The sequence below is a fragment of the Taudactylus pleione genome, unplaced genomic scaffold (assembly GCF_031769625.1).
Source record: "Taudactylus pleione unplaced genomic scaffold, aTauple2 ptg000247l, whole genome shotgun sequence".
NCBI classification, from domain to species: Eukaryota; Metazoa; Chordata; class Amphibia; order Anura; family Myobatrachidae; genus Taudactylus; species Taudactylus pleione.
This window is the reverse complement of record NW_028284649.1, coordinates 141,573-157,712: the sequence shown is the minus strand read 5'-3', so window position 1 is coordinate 157,712 and position 16,140 is coordinate 141,573. Positions and strand designations below refer to the sequence as shown.

General features: G+C 45.4%; 1 protein-coding gene across 1 annotated transcript in view; it reads right to left on the bottom strand.

Moving 5' to 3' along the window:
* The window catches only part of COL7A1 (collagen type VII alpha 1 chain), a 200,995-nt gene that overhangs the window by 167,512 nt on the left and 17,343 nt on the right, over positions 1 to 16,140 (bottom strand). Inside the window, exon 2 of the mRNA XM_088479830.1 lies at positions 534 to 618. Coding sequence (XP_088335956.1) covers positions 534 to 609 — 76 coding nt within the window. The 5' untranslated portion in view covers positions 610 to 618. The remainder of the gene's footprint in view (positions 1 to 533; positions 619 to 16,140) is intronic.

The following is a 16,140-nucleotide window of genomic DNA, read 5'->3' as shown; positions in this document are numbered from 1 at the left end:
CGTGGTGTCAGCGTGCATTCTCAAAATGCAAAAAATAACACAATGCACACAATGCACATAGCATTACAGTTTATGACCAGATAGAGCAGATATAGAGTACCCAAGTGGATTGGTGCATCATCAATGCTTAGCGAACAAGATGCAAATATAACATTCTATTACTTTTAATGGCAATGCTTTAAAACGTATGGTTAAGCTCTCCCATCCTCAGCTAAGTCTTTATTTGTGTAAAACGAGTAAAATCTAGGGGTTTTGCATAAATTGGTGTGTTTTCATTGTTGGCGACCAATTTCACGTCATCATCATTATCAACTTTACAGTTACACCAGGGTCAGAGCTCAAGCAACTCAGATCCTGTCAGGAAGTTGTGTGTGAGACTTCACGGCGGCCATTTTAGTTGTACTTTGTGACTACGCGCCCACACTTCACCCTTATTGTACTTTGAAAGCGACTGCGCGCCCATTGCAATTGTACACAATGCCCACTTCTCACAACTACACAGTGACAGATCCACGAGCTGTTTTGCCACATACCTTCCTGAGCGGAGCTTCGGTCAGGGAGTATTAGTAACGCGTGCAGTGCCACTAGCAGGGCAGTTGACCCTATCATCTTCTTTTCCTGCAAGAAAGCAACAAAACATAGTCAGGCCTTATAATATTATAAACATTAACATTGAATTTCAGGGACACATATTCTTGCTAAGTACAGACAGATACACAAGTAATGGGTGTGTAGTTCTGGGCAGACCTGGGTGTAGTCCTCAATATTATTGAGTTTCTTTACAATAAAAATAAATATTTCCCTACAAATCTTAACTTCAAAAGTTCAGAAAATAGGATGTAAAGGTCCCGATTTAACAAATGGTGAAGACTTATTGCATTACCCAATCTGCTGGCGTTAAGTAGGTGAGGTTAAAGGTGCATTCACACACAACAATGTTAGTAATGAACGATTTTCGTTGAACGATTTTCGTTCAGTTTTTCCCTTGAAAAAGTGAACGAAAATCGTTTTACAAAGTAGTTGGTTTTACTTTACATAATAAATGATTTTCTGTGTGTTGAAGGAAAAATGTTGCAACTTCTATTGAAAATCGTTCACTTGGCCAGTCTGACTGAACTACAAACTACAGTCGACAATCGACAAATGTGAACGCACATGAACGATAGTCGTTCATCTTTTTACACTGAACGATTTTTAGAATCATTGAACGATAACGACGTCCTTATAGTTAAATCTTTCAAAAAATCGTTGTGTGTGTACGCACCTTTATAATTATAGCTTACACACACTTGCCTACTTTTGAAAAAACATTTCAGGGAGATTGTGAAAACAACACCTATGAGCGCGGCGATAAAGTGGGCGTGTACTGATACATCTGAGGGGCGTGTCATAAACCTGACTTACATCCAAATGTGAACAAGCCCAAAAGCAGTCAGTAAGATCTATTTGTTGATGAAAAAAACACACTGATACTTTTCAGATAATGCATGTAGCCATAGGGACCACTGTGCCTTGTACCCAATGCAGATAAATGATACTAATGAACCCATATGAGAGTGTATATATCTGTTTTTTCTTAAATAACAGCTACATAATAGGGGTAAGGATGAAATGAGGGAGATTGCTAGACTTTTCAGGGAGACAGAAAGATTGCTACTATTTCAGTGAGTCTCCCTGACCATGAGGGAGAGTTGGCAAATATGGTCTTACAAGTACTGCATAATTTTATTGCCGCGATCCCTGTTTTTTAACAGCATCCCAGGAAGACGCTTGTATAAGAAAGCATTCAAAAACTATTGTTTAATTGCAGTGCTTTACAAATATTTATTAAAATACTTAAGAAAAAGTTTATGATAGTAAGTAAAAAACTATATATATATATATAATATATATATGTATATAATATATATGTATATATATATTATATATATATATATACTGTTGTACATTTGTGTTTAATTTTGTTTTACTTATTGAATCTTTACTGTAGCTAATGGAACTGAAAGCTCATATCTGGGTCAGCTCCATGCGTGGAACGAAAGAAATTGGTACGTTACCGCTCCTGCCCATTACTGCTGGGGCAGCAGAGTAGTGCTATTTTTTCATTTAAAAAAATAACATATATAAGAAATAAAATAATTACTTATTGCCGCAATCATAAATATCAAAAATCATAAAAATCAAAATATTCACAATTAGTGAAAATTGCACACAAAATGCAGGACTAGAGGAGCTAATGGTCAATAATCAAAATATGTACAGTACATTATAGTGGAAAATGGGCCAGTTGAAGACTTTGTTATGACTGTAAACCAGATGTTTCTGATCCGATCCCCATACATTGCGAAGTGTCAGATTGTCATATTAATAATGATGTTGAATATAAATATTTTCCAGGAAGCTTTTAGTATCATAAGGGCAATGTAAATAAATGTCTCCCTTATATTTCTTGTGTTATATAGCAGAGAAGACATTGACTTGGAGCTCCTCATAGGATATCTCGATAACTAATGACCAGACCAAGTCCTATCTCTGTGGAAGAAAAACAGTAACTTTTACTGCTAATGCAAAACATATACAAAATGGTAATATACACCTCCCCTGTCTATGGCTTATTACGTACTGTAATGTACTTGAGGCAAGAGATATGTCTAATAAAAAGGAAGAAGGTGCCTGCGCTGGTGTTAATAGTACATAAGAGATAAGACACAACTCTAATTAGATATAAAAATGAATATACATTTATTATACATATGATATGAACTGCAGTTCAATGGAGAAATAACAACACACGCACGACATATATAAACAATAATATGCAATTTGAAAGCTTGTAACTGAATGGTTGCAAGCGAGTGTGATCGGAATACAAAGGTGAAATTGTAACTAAGACACAATATTGTATCCAAATAAAAACCCAATGTCACACTGTGGACCTCATTCAGAGTCGGTCGTTGCGGCCGCACGGTCGTACGCCACCGATGTTCGCTAAACTGCGCATGCGTACAGTTCGCAATGCGCGTGCGCAAACTTGCGGCTACGATCAGAAATTTCTCTCTCCTTGAACACAGCCAGGTCGGTAGTTTGAGTGACAGAATGAGGCGTTTGTGGGTGGTAACAGGGGAAGGTGCTTGAAAATGGGTGGAGATCCGAACGCAGACGTGCCTAATTATGCGAACGGCGTTTTATGGGAGTGCATAAATTACAAAGGAGTGTCATGGCACACGTGACATGGAAGGTTTTATACTGACTTGATCGTAGAGCTTAAGAGAGGGTATGGTCAACCTTTAGCTCTACGACCAGTTCCGATAGTTTCTGATGGTCGCGATTAATCCTTATATGGCCGGAGATTACATGTAATGCGTACGAGATGGGGGCGTATTTTTAGCGATCCGACCGCATCCTCCCCTTGGTCGGCCAGCTAACGATCCGACCTTAGGGACGCAACATGCGTGTGCATCATTTGCATATCCGGCCCCTTTTCCAGTACGACCGACTCTGAATGAAGTCCTGTATGTAGGCAAGGACAGTATGGATGGATGTGGCTGACCAGTATCAGTCGTCTATTGTAAAATTTAACTGGTTGCTGGAGTTAAAGATACATCCAAATTATGTCCCAATGTCACATTGAATACTGTAAAGCAAGGACAATCTGAAACATATACAGTCACCATAGATGTTGAAACTGGAAACAACCCCTCAGCAGATGTATGATGTGATAATAGGTAGAAAACTTGACCGATCACACTGAGGGCTCTCTGATCCCAAAGCTGCAAACTCTAAGATTTTACAGATGGATCCATTGTCACTGGTATATCCCAAATACATGCAGTAGTAGTATTTTTTTTAAATGCGTTTGACATGTGTTTTTAATGCTTGCGTAAGACTCATTTATGCTTCCATCTGTGTTTTTACTTTTCACGTGTTTTTACGTAACATTGCTTTCTCCGTTTTTCGTGATGCCTAATCGTAGTGTCAGGTCCCATTTTGTGTCACAGTGTTAGGCCAGATGCCTCATGATCAAAATGTCGACATTGACTATATGTCGACAATCGATATGACGGAATGGGTATGTAATGCTGGCTGTCAGGATGCTGACAGCGGCATCCCGATGGTTGGTATCCCGACAGGGGTCGGGTAACTATACTTACCTGTCCCCCTTCTCCCCCTAACGTTTAGGAGTGGAGATATTGCCCATAGCAACCAATCAGATTCTCCTTAACATTTAACTAGCACCTTCTAAAACATAATAGCTATAATCTGATTGGTTGCTATGGGCAACATATCCGCTTCTAAAAACTCTCCCTTTAGTAAATATACCCCTACGTATTTATTTACAATACACTTGATGTTCGCTAGCTATTGCTAAGCTTTTCCAAGTTTGGCCTCGTTGATTGCCCCCTCTATTAGCTCTCACTGCCAGTTCATTCCATATCACACTGACCCTCTGCCCTCTCACAGCAATCACTCACTCAGCACACTGACATCCATCTCAGCTCACTCATTGCCTCCCATAGCACACTGACATCCTTCCCAGCTCACTCCTTGCCCCCCATAGCACACACACTGACACAGTTACTGCCCATCTTACTATGGTAGAGCTTATTTCCTCTTCGTGCTGGGGACCTGGAAGTGACGTGAGTGAGGGCGGAAGTACTGTTCCTGCCCATAAAGGCCATCTAAAGAACAAACTTGTCCCCTTGGTGGCTCGCTACGCTCGCCACAAGGTTATATACCCCCTCTATGCCCACGTGGATGGGTGGATGGTAGGGAATGAATGACGTTGGACAGTAGCTGATGACGTCAGGGTCCTGTCTGCGAAGGGAATCTAGACTTTACCATCTTAACTACAGCATCATATACTGTCCTCGCACAGCACCACTTACTGCCCCCTTCACTGCCTGTCTCACATCACAGAACCCCTCCCCCCTCTCAGCCCCACTCTCCCCTCACAGCACAGGCAACTCTCCCCTTTAAGCACAGACCCTCTCCCCCTAAGAGCACAGAACCCCTCTCTCCTCACAGCACAGACCCCATGCAGCACAGATCCCTCTCCCCTCACAACACAGACCATCCTCCCCTCACAGTACCCATCTCCCCTCACAACACAGACCCATTCTCAGCACAGTACCCCCAGGGGTGTCTTAACAGCAGTGTGGGCCCTGGGCAAAACAAAGCACTGGGGCCCCTACCCACCCACTCACGGGAAAAAATGTAAATGGTCAATAAAATTAAACCCCCTGCATGCCCATCAGACCTCCCACACATGCAGAGCCTGACTGGTCTGAAGCCGGCGGATGAGGCAGGTACTCGTCACTGGGGGGGAAGGGGTGGGGAAGGTTAAATCAGAATACAGTGCACCGGCGGCCGGCTTATAAAAATATCACAAATTTACCAACCGGCAGCGGCTGCAGGGGGGCGGGTAGGTGGGCCCCTACAAGCTTCGGACCCTTGGGCAACTGCCCAACAAGCCCAATGGAAGAGATGGCCCTGAGTACCCCCCCTAACCTCTCAGCAGACCCCCCTAACCTCTCAGCACATACCCCCCTCACCTCTCAGCACAGACCCCTCTCACCTCAGCACAGACCCCCCTCACCTCTCAGTACAGACCTCACTACCCTCTCAGCACAGACCAACCTACCCACAGATCCCACCTCCACTAACAACACAGACTCCTCTGCCCTCACAGCCACCACAAACCACTTCAGCAGAGACCCTTCCCCTCACACTTCAGATCCCTTCCCATGCCCTCACAGCACCTCTCTCAAGCACGCCAAACTGACAGGGGCGTTTATTAGCGCCGCTGACCTTCATGGCTCCTCGAGTGTCACATCTCATTATGGAGCAGTGCCTCCTGATAGCGCAGGGAGAGGGGTTAGACACGTGACTCACCGGCGCTCTACCCTGCCTAATGATTGATGCAGGCCTGGCCTGCAACTCCGCCTTCTCCTCCTCCTGCCTCATCCCTTCCTCCTCCCCCGTGCTGCTGCAGTGCTTACAGAATGCCTGTGTCCGCTGGTGTCCTCTCCCCTGATGGTGCGCCCAAAACAAACAGCGTAGCCAGCGAGTACTTCTCCAGGGCCGGATTTCAGGGGAGTCCAGCCACGGGCCCCTTGGGACCTGCTGGGCCCTAGGCGGCCACCTAGGATGGGTAGCTGTAAATCCGGTCCTGTCCCCCCTTAATGCCTAACCCTAACCCCCACCAGTGGTGCCTAACCCTAACCCTGCCCCCTAGGGGTTCCTAACCCTAACCTCCCCCCCCCCCAAAAAAAAAACCTAACAATAACCCCGCTAACTTACCGAAACCTAAAGGCGCCCCGGCTTGCCTTCGTTCAGGCAGCCGTCCTCCTGGATTCCGGCGTCCGGATTAAGATAGGCGTTGGTATTTTGACGCCTATCTTAACTCCCTTGTGGGGATTCCAGCGTCGGGATTGAGACATCCCGATATGTAGACAGTCACAATGTTGACAGGGACAAAATTTAGACAATTAATATATAGACAAAAAAAAGTTGACAGGGTCAAAATGTTGACAGTTAATATGTAGACAGTCATACTCATAAAATAATAAATAATGGTGACCGGTCATAATGGACAAATGCAAAAAATAGTGTCTCACGTGCACAGAGTCATCCTGTCATCCTCTCATGTCACCCAGACCGTCAAATTTCCCTAAACGTCACATAATACAATCATTGTTGAACTGTGCACACACTAACTGCATGTCCGTTATATGTGACACCATAAATTTATTACTGCGGCCGTTGCACTAAACCCTGTCAGGGTAGCGCTTGTCCCCTTTATAGTTGTGATAAATGACAAGCAAAGCATGTAGCCCTGGCTATATTTTGGCTGCAGGTTGAACTGTATGTGCAGTTCCCTATATTTTGAATGCCGACATTTTTTACCATGTCGACAATTTGACATGGTCAAAATGTCGACATAAAATATAGATATCTAGGTACAATATGTGGACATGGTTCTTACTGGCACCTTCTAACTTCAATATTAACTTAATATATGTCTATAAATGGCATTCTTTGTGTTTACACACATTTCCCATAAGTCACTTTATGGCAGTGATTCCCAACCTCGGTCCTCAAGGCACACTAACAGTCCTGGTTTTAGTGATATCCATGATTGTGCACAGATGGTTAAATCAAAATAACTGAGGCACTAATTAAGTCACTTGTGCTCAAGCAAGGCTATCCCTAAAACCTGGACTGTTAGTGTGCCTTGAGGACCGTGGTTGGGAACCCCTGCTGTATGGGGTTTATTTTTGGTCGTGAAAAATACATACAGTTTTTTTTGTGACTAAAATGTAACAATCAGTAAATAATATAGATCTTACGCCACATCTAAAATGCTACTGTCAATTTGTTCATTTATTATTTTCAAATAAAGTGAACATGTATTTTATGTTCCTGCAACCCTCTAACACAGGGGCGTCTTAAGAGAGGAGGGGGCCCGTGTGCACTCCCCATGCGGGGCCCGTTCCTTTCTCCCCGGTGGCTGGCAGCCGACTGACATGGCTGGCCAGCCACCGAAGCATTAGTAGACTCCGGGCACTAGAGTGTACCTGGGGTCTACTGCTCATGCACAGAACACCAGAAAAAGTGTTCTAAGCAACGCTGACACCTGACGTGGGACCATGGACAGGTATGTTTAAAAAAATATGGGTGCAGTGTGTGTGGTGCAGGGCCCCCCTGGACCCGGGGCCCGTGTGCCCCGCACACACTGCACCCATTATAGATACACCACTGCTCTAACATTATGTAAGCAATTTATATGGTACTGTACTTATCAGTTATGATAATAGCATATAGTAATTGTTTTGAAAGGATATCTATAGCATACCTCCCAACATGACCCTCTCCAGGAGGGACACAATGCTCTGGTCCTGGATTTCCCTGGTAAGAGTTGGGGCTGCAGCGCAGTTCAAAATTCAAATAGGGGAGTCACACCAACTGTCATTTCACACACTGCCCAACATCACTGGCTGGGACTCACTGGCAGTTGGTGCGACTCCCCTATGTGAATGTTGGACTGTACTGCATCCCCACCCCTGGAGCCTCCACCAATCATAAATTACCAGGGAAGTCCAGGAACAGAGCATTGTGTCCCTCCTGGAGAGGGTCATGTTGGGAGGTATGCTATAGCATACTTGCCTACTTTTGAAAAAGTAACACCTATGAGCGCGGCGGTAAAGTGGGCGTGTACTGCTACATCTGAGGGGCATGTCATAAACATGACTTACATCCAAATGTAAATGCACCCCAAAGCAGTCAGATCTATTTGTTGATGAAAACACCCTGATACTTGCTCATGTATTGTGTTTTATACGTGGTTCCATATCAGTGGCCAAGGGAAACCTTATTGAAATTGCATGTAGCCTTAGGGATCATTGTGCCTTATAACCAAGGCAGGGAAGTGGCATTGTTTATACCATTTGAATGTATCTATTGTTTCTTTTCCCCCCCAAGTTGTAATCAGTGGGTTAAATAGTTAATTTCTACATAGGCATATAAGTTGTAACACACACCTATACCCCTTGCTAGGCCTCTATGAGGTTTGCAAAAAGAGATTGTACAAGTTGCTGTCTTTCCATAGAATTGTCAAATGACCTTTTGGGGTCAATGAAGACATAAATTGGGGCCTAACTCTACCTGTCATTTCTACTACTAGAAGTATAATGAGCCATTCATGCCTTACATGTTCTTATCAGTTAGCTACATTCCATTGGAATGACCATCATAAGCTGTGTAGAGATGCTAAGCATTATGGGTAATTAACAGTGATGTCCAGACTCTACACACAAAGGAGCTTTGAAACAGTTCATCTCCAAACATACTATGATACGTCATTAGTATCTCTTTGTCTGAATATCTTAGTGCTTACAGAGCATGTGCAAGAGAGATAAGTTTGGTCAATGCTATGCTGGACCAATGAGTGCTTGATACTTAGCACTGTATGTAACTGATATGGGCTTAATATCCGGAAAGCCAACACCCCAGACTAGGGTATATAAACCAGAGGTACACAAAGGACCCTTTGGCTCATGCAAGGATCTAAGTCTGCAGTAAGGATGCCTGCAATGTAAATTGAACTACCTGGGCGTTGTGAAACGATGGGCTCCCCAGAGAGAAGAAGATGAAGTACATCTTATGCTGAAGATGATGATTTACCGGTGTCATCTGAATACATAGACAAAAGTTGAGTATACTGTATACTTTGTATGTTATTTGTTTATTGTTTGTTTGTTACTTGTAAATAAAGTGTGCTCATTTGTACTCATTCATATTGGTCACATGTGTGTACTATTTCATTTCGATCAGAATGAAACCCACCGTTATGCACTTGGTGTCAGAAGTAGGATCGGAAGGGTTCAATTAGTTTGTGACCAATTGATTGATTGTGTAAAAAAAAGTGCAAAATGATGTTTTGCTTTTTCATTGCTGTCCTGTACATTGTGTATGATTTCTCTGTCTCATTCCTATGAGAAGAAAGAATTGTGATTTAGCTTAAATCACATTGTATGTTGTTTTGTCTTTTACTTTTTAAAAAAAGAAAAATTGAGAAAAATGTTTTACAAACTTTTGAAACATGTGAAAAATGCCAAGGGTAGATTACAGAATAAGTTCATGAAATTTCAGAAATGTGTTGAAAAATCTTGAATTAATCCAACTTGTTTTGGGACGCCTTTACAAAGTTGTAGTGATTTGAGCTTTTTAAAAGCACATGATTTTGCATCAGATGATGAAGTTTTGCAGTTATGTGATCCTGAGATTTCTGCCAGTCTGCCTTTAAAAAATTCCTTAGGGAGGAGGGAATCCTCACAAGTGAGAGTTGAGATGCCAGCTAGCGCAGATATAAGTGCTGATTTATTACAGACATCTTGCGTAGAAATTATTGAGCTTGAAATACAAAGAGAAGTGAGTGAAGTTACGCAGAAAGAACTTGAAACAGAAATTAAACAATGTATTCACACTACAGAAAATTTGTTTGATCAGAGCAGTTATTCTGTGAGGAAAATTTCTGATGATTTCACAAAATGTGAACAAAATGTTGAAATCCATGAATGCAGGGAATATGTCCAGAAATCAGAATCAAATTTGAATGCAAATGAGGTTTCTGATAACATGCCATTGGTTAGTGATACTCTTGAGATGAATGATGGTATGTCTGACTTGTCCATGACTGTCCCGCTTGCCATGCAATTTGAAATGATTGAAAAAAAGGATGTGTTTGCATGGCTATTCAAAGGGGTGTTGCTAAGTGAAGGGATGGTGATGATGCCTTTTGCCTTGCCCAATGAGACATGGGCATTGTCCAAAGCCAAGAGGTGGGAAATGGGCAGGATTTCAGTAAATGTCCATGCCCCTGAGATTGAAGACTTCCCCCATGACAACATTAAATTTACATGGCATGATCAACGTGTCATTGGACATTCTGCACCTCTATAGGGCTGGTGTAATGTCCAATTATGTATCCGATGTGCGACCAGGCAAAGCGGCGGATTAGCGCCGCAATATACAATATAGGACCTGAGTCGCACATAAAAGCGAATACATCAGTGTCTATTGGCGAGTTAATGCAAATGGCGATACAAACTCCTTCCCTTGTGTGCTTCCGTGCGGCCAAATTTGCAAGGACTGAGACGCCCACTTTTAGCGTCCGTGCACGCTGTAATACCTATCGGTGCATCTTCATACGCCATCATCTGTCGCACCATCGAAACTTATACCAGCCCTACAGCAGATGTAGTGTTCCCGTCTGACCCCGGCCTCCTGTGCCTGCGGCTGAGCGTCTTTGTGCGCAGCCTCTTGCACTGACACTCCCATAACAGCCCATCGCTTTTCTGCCACCTTTGTGATACCGTCTGTCCCGATCGCAGCGTCGCCTTTATGCGTACACTCTGTAACGAAGCTGGCGTATTAGCATGTACAGCTGCAAATAATCGCTCAGCAACGGGAACATCAGCATTGTATGCGGACTGCGTGCGGCTCAGAATCAGGCACATAGTGTCATCTTTCACAACTAAACACATAACCGTGTACAAAAATACAAGGGCCACTGAGCAAGCAATCAGCTCCTAACTGCCATGTTCCAGGCTGTGTTTGAAACATGGCAGTTAGGAGCTGATTGGCTGGTACTTTATCTCTGTCCACTTTATCTCCTTCCAAGGCTTAGTAAATAGGCCCCTTATGGCGGGATGTACTAAGCACCGCATCCGCAATGTGGTACATCCCACCTATCTTCGGGTACATACTGCGGTTGATTATTGCATTTTCGGGGGTTTTACCACATTTTCCCCTTTGGTACATCTCGGCCAGTGAGGTACGTTTGAATCTGCACTAAGGGGTATATTTATTAAAGTGCTGGTTTTTAGAAGTGGAGATGTTGCCCATAGCAACCAATCAGATTCTACTTAACATTTATCTAGCACCTTCTAGAAGATAATAGCTAGAAACTGATTGGTTGCTATGGGCAACATAAAAACCAGCACTTCAGTAAATATATCCGTAAGTGTTGCACAGGCTGGTGAGGAGGAACCTGACAGCTAGATTTTCTTGAAAGTAATGAGTCACATCAAAATCCCTTTTATAGCTGAGTTTATCCAAATATTTGTTTTTAGCTGTAGACAGAGGGTCAGTCCTGGGGACAGCTGTAATACGGAAGTGTGCGTATAAACACAGGCTTTTGGCAGCAGAGAAAATTACTTTGACTCGGTCAGACCTCACATGCGATACTGAGACAGGGGTACAGAGAGGGAGAGGGGGCAGGTACTACAGGTTGAGTCTCCCATATCCAAATATTCCGAAATACGGAATATTCTGAAATACGGAATATTTTTAGCATGAGTGAGAAAGAGAAACCTTTGCTTTCTGATGGTTCAATGTACACAAACTTTGTTTAAAGAACAAAATTATTAATAACATAGTAAAAAAGAACCTTCAGGCTGTGTGTATAAGGTGTAGATGAAACCTAAATTAATTTAATTTATGTACACAAACTTTTTTTGATGCACAAAATTATTAAAAATATTGAATAAAATTACCTTCAGGCTGTGGCCCTGATTCAGAGCCGGACGCTCTGACAGAACGCTCGCTCTGAATCAGGGCCGTCCTTCTGAATTTTTAGAGTGGCCTCCTGGCCGCTCGTATAGCTGTGGGTGACCACCCACAGCTATAGCGAGTGGCCAGGAAGATGGTCGCGATGGTCAAGACCATCGCGACCATCGGGCTTGCGACGAGACCCTTGTGGTAGGGTCTCGTTGCCGCAAGCCCTGGAGTGCTTTTGGCTCTATCAGAGCCGAAAGCACTCCCACTGACATCACTTGTGATGTCATGGGGCCGGCCCCAGATGGTAGGCGTTCCCATGGGAACGCCTCCGTCGGGCCAGCCACGCCCCGGCACACCCACCAAAGGGGGCGTGCTGTCACTCACCATCGACAGCACGCCCCCTTTGTAGCGAGACCCATAGCGACGGCTTGCCTGACGCTATCCGTGTCTCGCGCATGCGCACGACGGAGCCGCCTCAGTCGTGCGCATGCGCATTGGGCCAACATCGACCCACTTGCGAGCGCTCAGCGCTCGCGAGCGGGTCTGAATTAGGCCCAGTGTGTATAAGGTGTATATAACACATAAATGCATCCTGTGTTTAGATTTGGGTCCCATTCCCAAGGTTATGGCTTTGTGGCATGTAATTATTCCAAAATACGGAATATTCCGATAGCCAAAATACACCTGGTCCCAAGCATTTTGGATATGGGAGACTCAACCTGTACTACTACTCACTATCTGAGTCTGGGCTTGTTGTAAGGGCCCGGGTCAACGGCTGAAGGGGACAACTGAAAGGGACAACTAAAGGGGTCCCCCTTTGCTGCAAGTGGTGCTGCGCATATTTTTTTTTTTGAGGGGGAATGGCCACGCTTCCCTGATTTGACTACGTTCCGCCATTCCCCTTCTGCAGTACCCAGGTCCCCTTCAGCTCTCAGCGGCCCTTCACTGAGATGTGGCTCAAATTCATTAGTCAGCAAAGCTTCCTAAACGGTGTGAATAGCGGATGGAGTAGCTAATAGGTGCCTCACGGGGCCTCCAGGCCTGTCAAAATCTATAACCAGATCAGCGACTCAGTCAGTACATTATACATCTTGACACATGCTTTATAGTAGAATTCTAGGAATTTCTTAAAATATTTAGCATCCATATGGTGTATACTGATTTTCGTGGCAGTCTTGTGCTTTTTCTATGCACTAGAAGAGATGAAAATCTCTGACGCACATCTGTTAAAGATTAACTGTTACCTTGTCTTACAAAACAGTAGTAAGGAACAACAGGTCTGTGGGTTGTGGGGTCCTTACTGTCATCCTGGACTGAAGTTGGAACCTACAGTCATCTAAAATCACCACCTGCCCTCAAACTCTGGGCCTGAGTCAGAGTTAGGAATAGAGAGAGAGATAGCACTTACCTGTGTACCTGGGCAAACCATGTTGCAGTGCAAGGGGTGTACTGTAAATACATAAATGTTTTTGCATGTAGTGTAAATACTGGCTGCTTTTACATGTAGCCCACAAGCACTGCACAGCTTTATTATTATTACACTGCACTTTAGATGTCAGTTTGGACACGTCCCTCCCAAATCTAAATCTCTCTGCACATTTTAAATCTGCCCCCCCTGCAGTGCAGCATGGTGTCACCAAGATGATCAGTTGAGAGAGATCTCGATCTGGCCCTGATTCAGAGCCGGACACTCTGACAGAGCGCTCGCTCTGAATCAGGGCCGGGCTATTTTTTTTTGGGAGCGGCCTCCTGGCCGCTCGCATAGCTGTGGGTGACCACCCACAGCTATTGCGAGCAGCCATGATGATGGTCGCGATGGTCAAGACCATCGCGACCATCGGGCTTGCGACGAGACCCTTGTGGTAGGGTCTCGTGGCCGCAAGCCCCAGAGAGCTTCTGGCTCTAATAGAGCCGGAAGCTCTCCACTGACATCACTGGTGATGTCAGTGGGGCCGCCCCCAAACGGTAGGCGTTCTCATGGGAACGCCTCCGTTTGGCCGGCCACGCCCCCGGCCCGCCTACCAAAGGGGGCGAGCTGTCACTCACCATCGACAGCTCGCCCCCTTTGTTGCAAGACCCGGAGCGACGGAGTGCCCGTCGCTATCCGGGTCTCGTGCCACCATCGACCCGGTTGCGAGCGCTCAGCGCTTGCGACCGGGTCTGAATCAGGCCCTCTATTCCCAACTCTGAATCAGGCCCTCTGTCCCCAGACCTCGCTGACAGGGCATTTTCTGTATTATCAACAGCATTTGTTACATTATCCCACCTGTAGTTCTGGTGTTAAACCATATAAAAGAGAACAGGTAACGTCTGTACACGATAATTATATTATGTGACTGAGAATGATGGTGAAGAATATACTGTATAAAGTCGCGGTACTACAGCCTAAGTGTCGGGAAATAACTCAAGAGGAGAGAATGGGGCAGGTTGTTTATTTTATTCTGTATTATGTTTGTGCTGGAATGGTAGTTTTCATTTTGCAAAAATATAAAAGGAAAGCATGGATACAGTCAATATACAGACGGATGGGAAGCCGTCCGTCGGAATCCCGCTGTCTAAATCCCGACACGGGACTAAAGACAGGCATCTAAATCCAGACGCCTATCTTTAGCCTGATGACGGAATCCCGACAGGACGGCTTCCCGAACGAAGGTAAGAGGGGACACTTAGTTGTTAGCCGCGGGGGGCGAGGGTTAGGTTTAGGCACCCCTGGGGAGACAGGGTTAGGCACCTCCCGGGGAGGGTTAGGCTAGGGGAAGAAGGGGTTAGGGTTAGGCACCCCCCAGGAGGGATAGGTTTAGGAACCCCCGGGGGGGACTTAGGGTTAGGCACCACCCCAGAAGTTTTAGGGTTATGCACTCCTAAGCGAGCGTTAGGGGGGAGAAGGTTAGGGTTAGGGGACTTACCTGCTCCTTCGGGATTATGCATGTTCGGGAATATATACCCAACCCGGGAAGAAATATCCGCAATTCAAGCAATAGTGTATCTATAATGGATGCAGACCTACACCGCACACCCTATACCCATGTACTATACTTATCTCTCTGGAGTCCCGCTGCGCAAATCACCAGGATACTGGAGTGGCCACCATTTTCCCAGAGATTTGCGCATATGCAGTACAGAAATCGCTGGTTGCATGGCGCAGGCAGATGCACAATAGACTATGGTATAATGCCAGAGTCTACTCGCATCTGCGCTGCGGAGAGAGGAGGAGGTCTCTTAATTCGCCCCTGGTAGTAATCTATGTAACGCGGTATCAAGCTGATCGGAAGTCCATGTAGGCATCCACAGATTAAGAAAAAAATCCTCATTAGACAAAGATAACTGGCTGTAAGCTCATTCAGAGACGTGTGCTAATAACCCGATGGTTAGCGTACATCTACAATGGTTTAGGGTCTGCGCAAATACACAGGGATCGTTTTGCTTAAGTGCAGAACGGATCCTGCAATCTCGCAGATCAGGGGCGTTTTAAGAGAGGAGGGGGCCCATGTGCAGCCTCCGTTTGGGCCCCCCACCTCTCTGTCTGACTCTCATTGGCTGCTATAACAAACACACCCCCGCCGCTGTCGGCGGTGTGTTTGTTACTGTGTAGTGCGGACCGCTCTCACTACGGTCTGCACTACACTTAAATACTATGGGGCCCGGGGGACACTAGCGGCGGGTGCAGCGGAGCTGTTGGATGCAGACGGCTAAGGGCCCCTGCACCACAGCGAGCCCCGGTGCAAGGCACCGGCTGCACCGCCGCTAGTTCCGCCACTGGATGGTCTCGATGGTTGATTCATTGGCCAGGCTGCGTAAGTTGAAGCTTACCTCAGCCTGGCTGGTACCTGTTCACTTGCGAGACCAGGAAAATCTACATCCACTGGTGCAGACCGTAGCCTTGTACCTCCCAGAAAACCGGTCACGGCACTCCCCCATTTCTGGGAACGGTGGTCAGCCAGGCCCACGCTCCGCGCCCAAAAGGCAGCACTATGTCAACCATGATGTGGCTAGGGGGGGACTGTGGGCGAGATCGCAGGATATATTCTGCACATGCGCAGACCCCCAACAATTGGAGATGTACCCTAACCATCGGGTTAG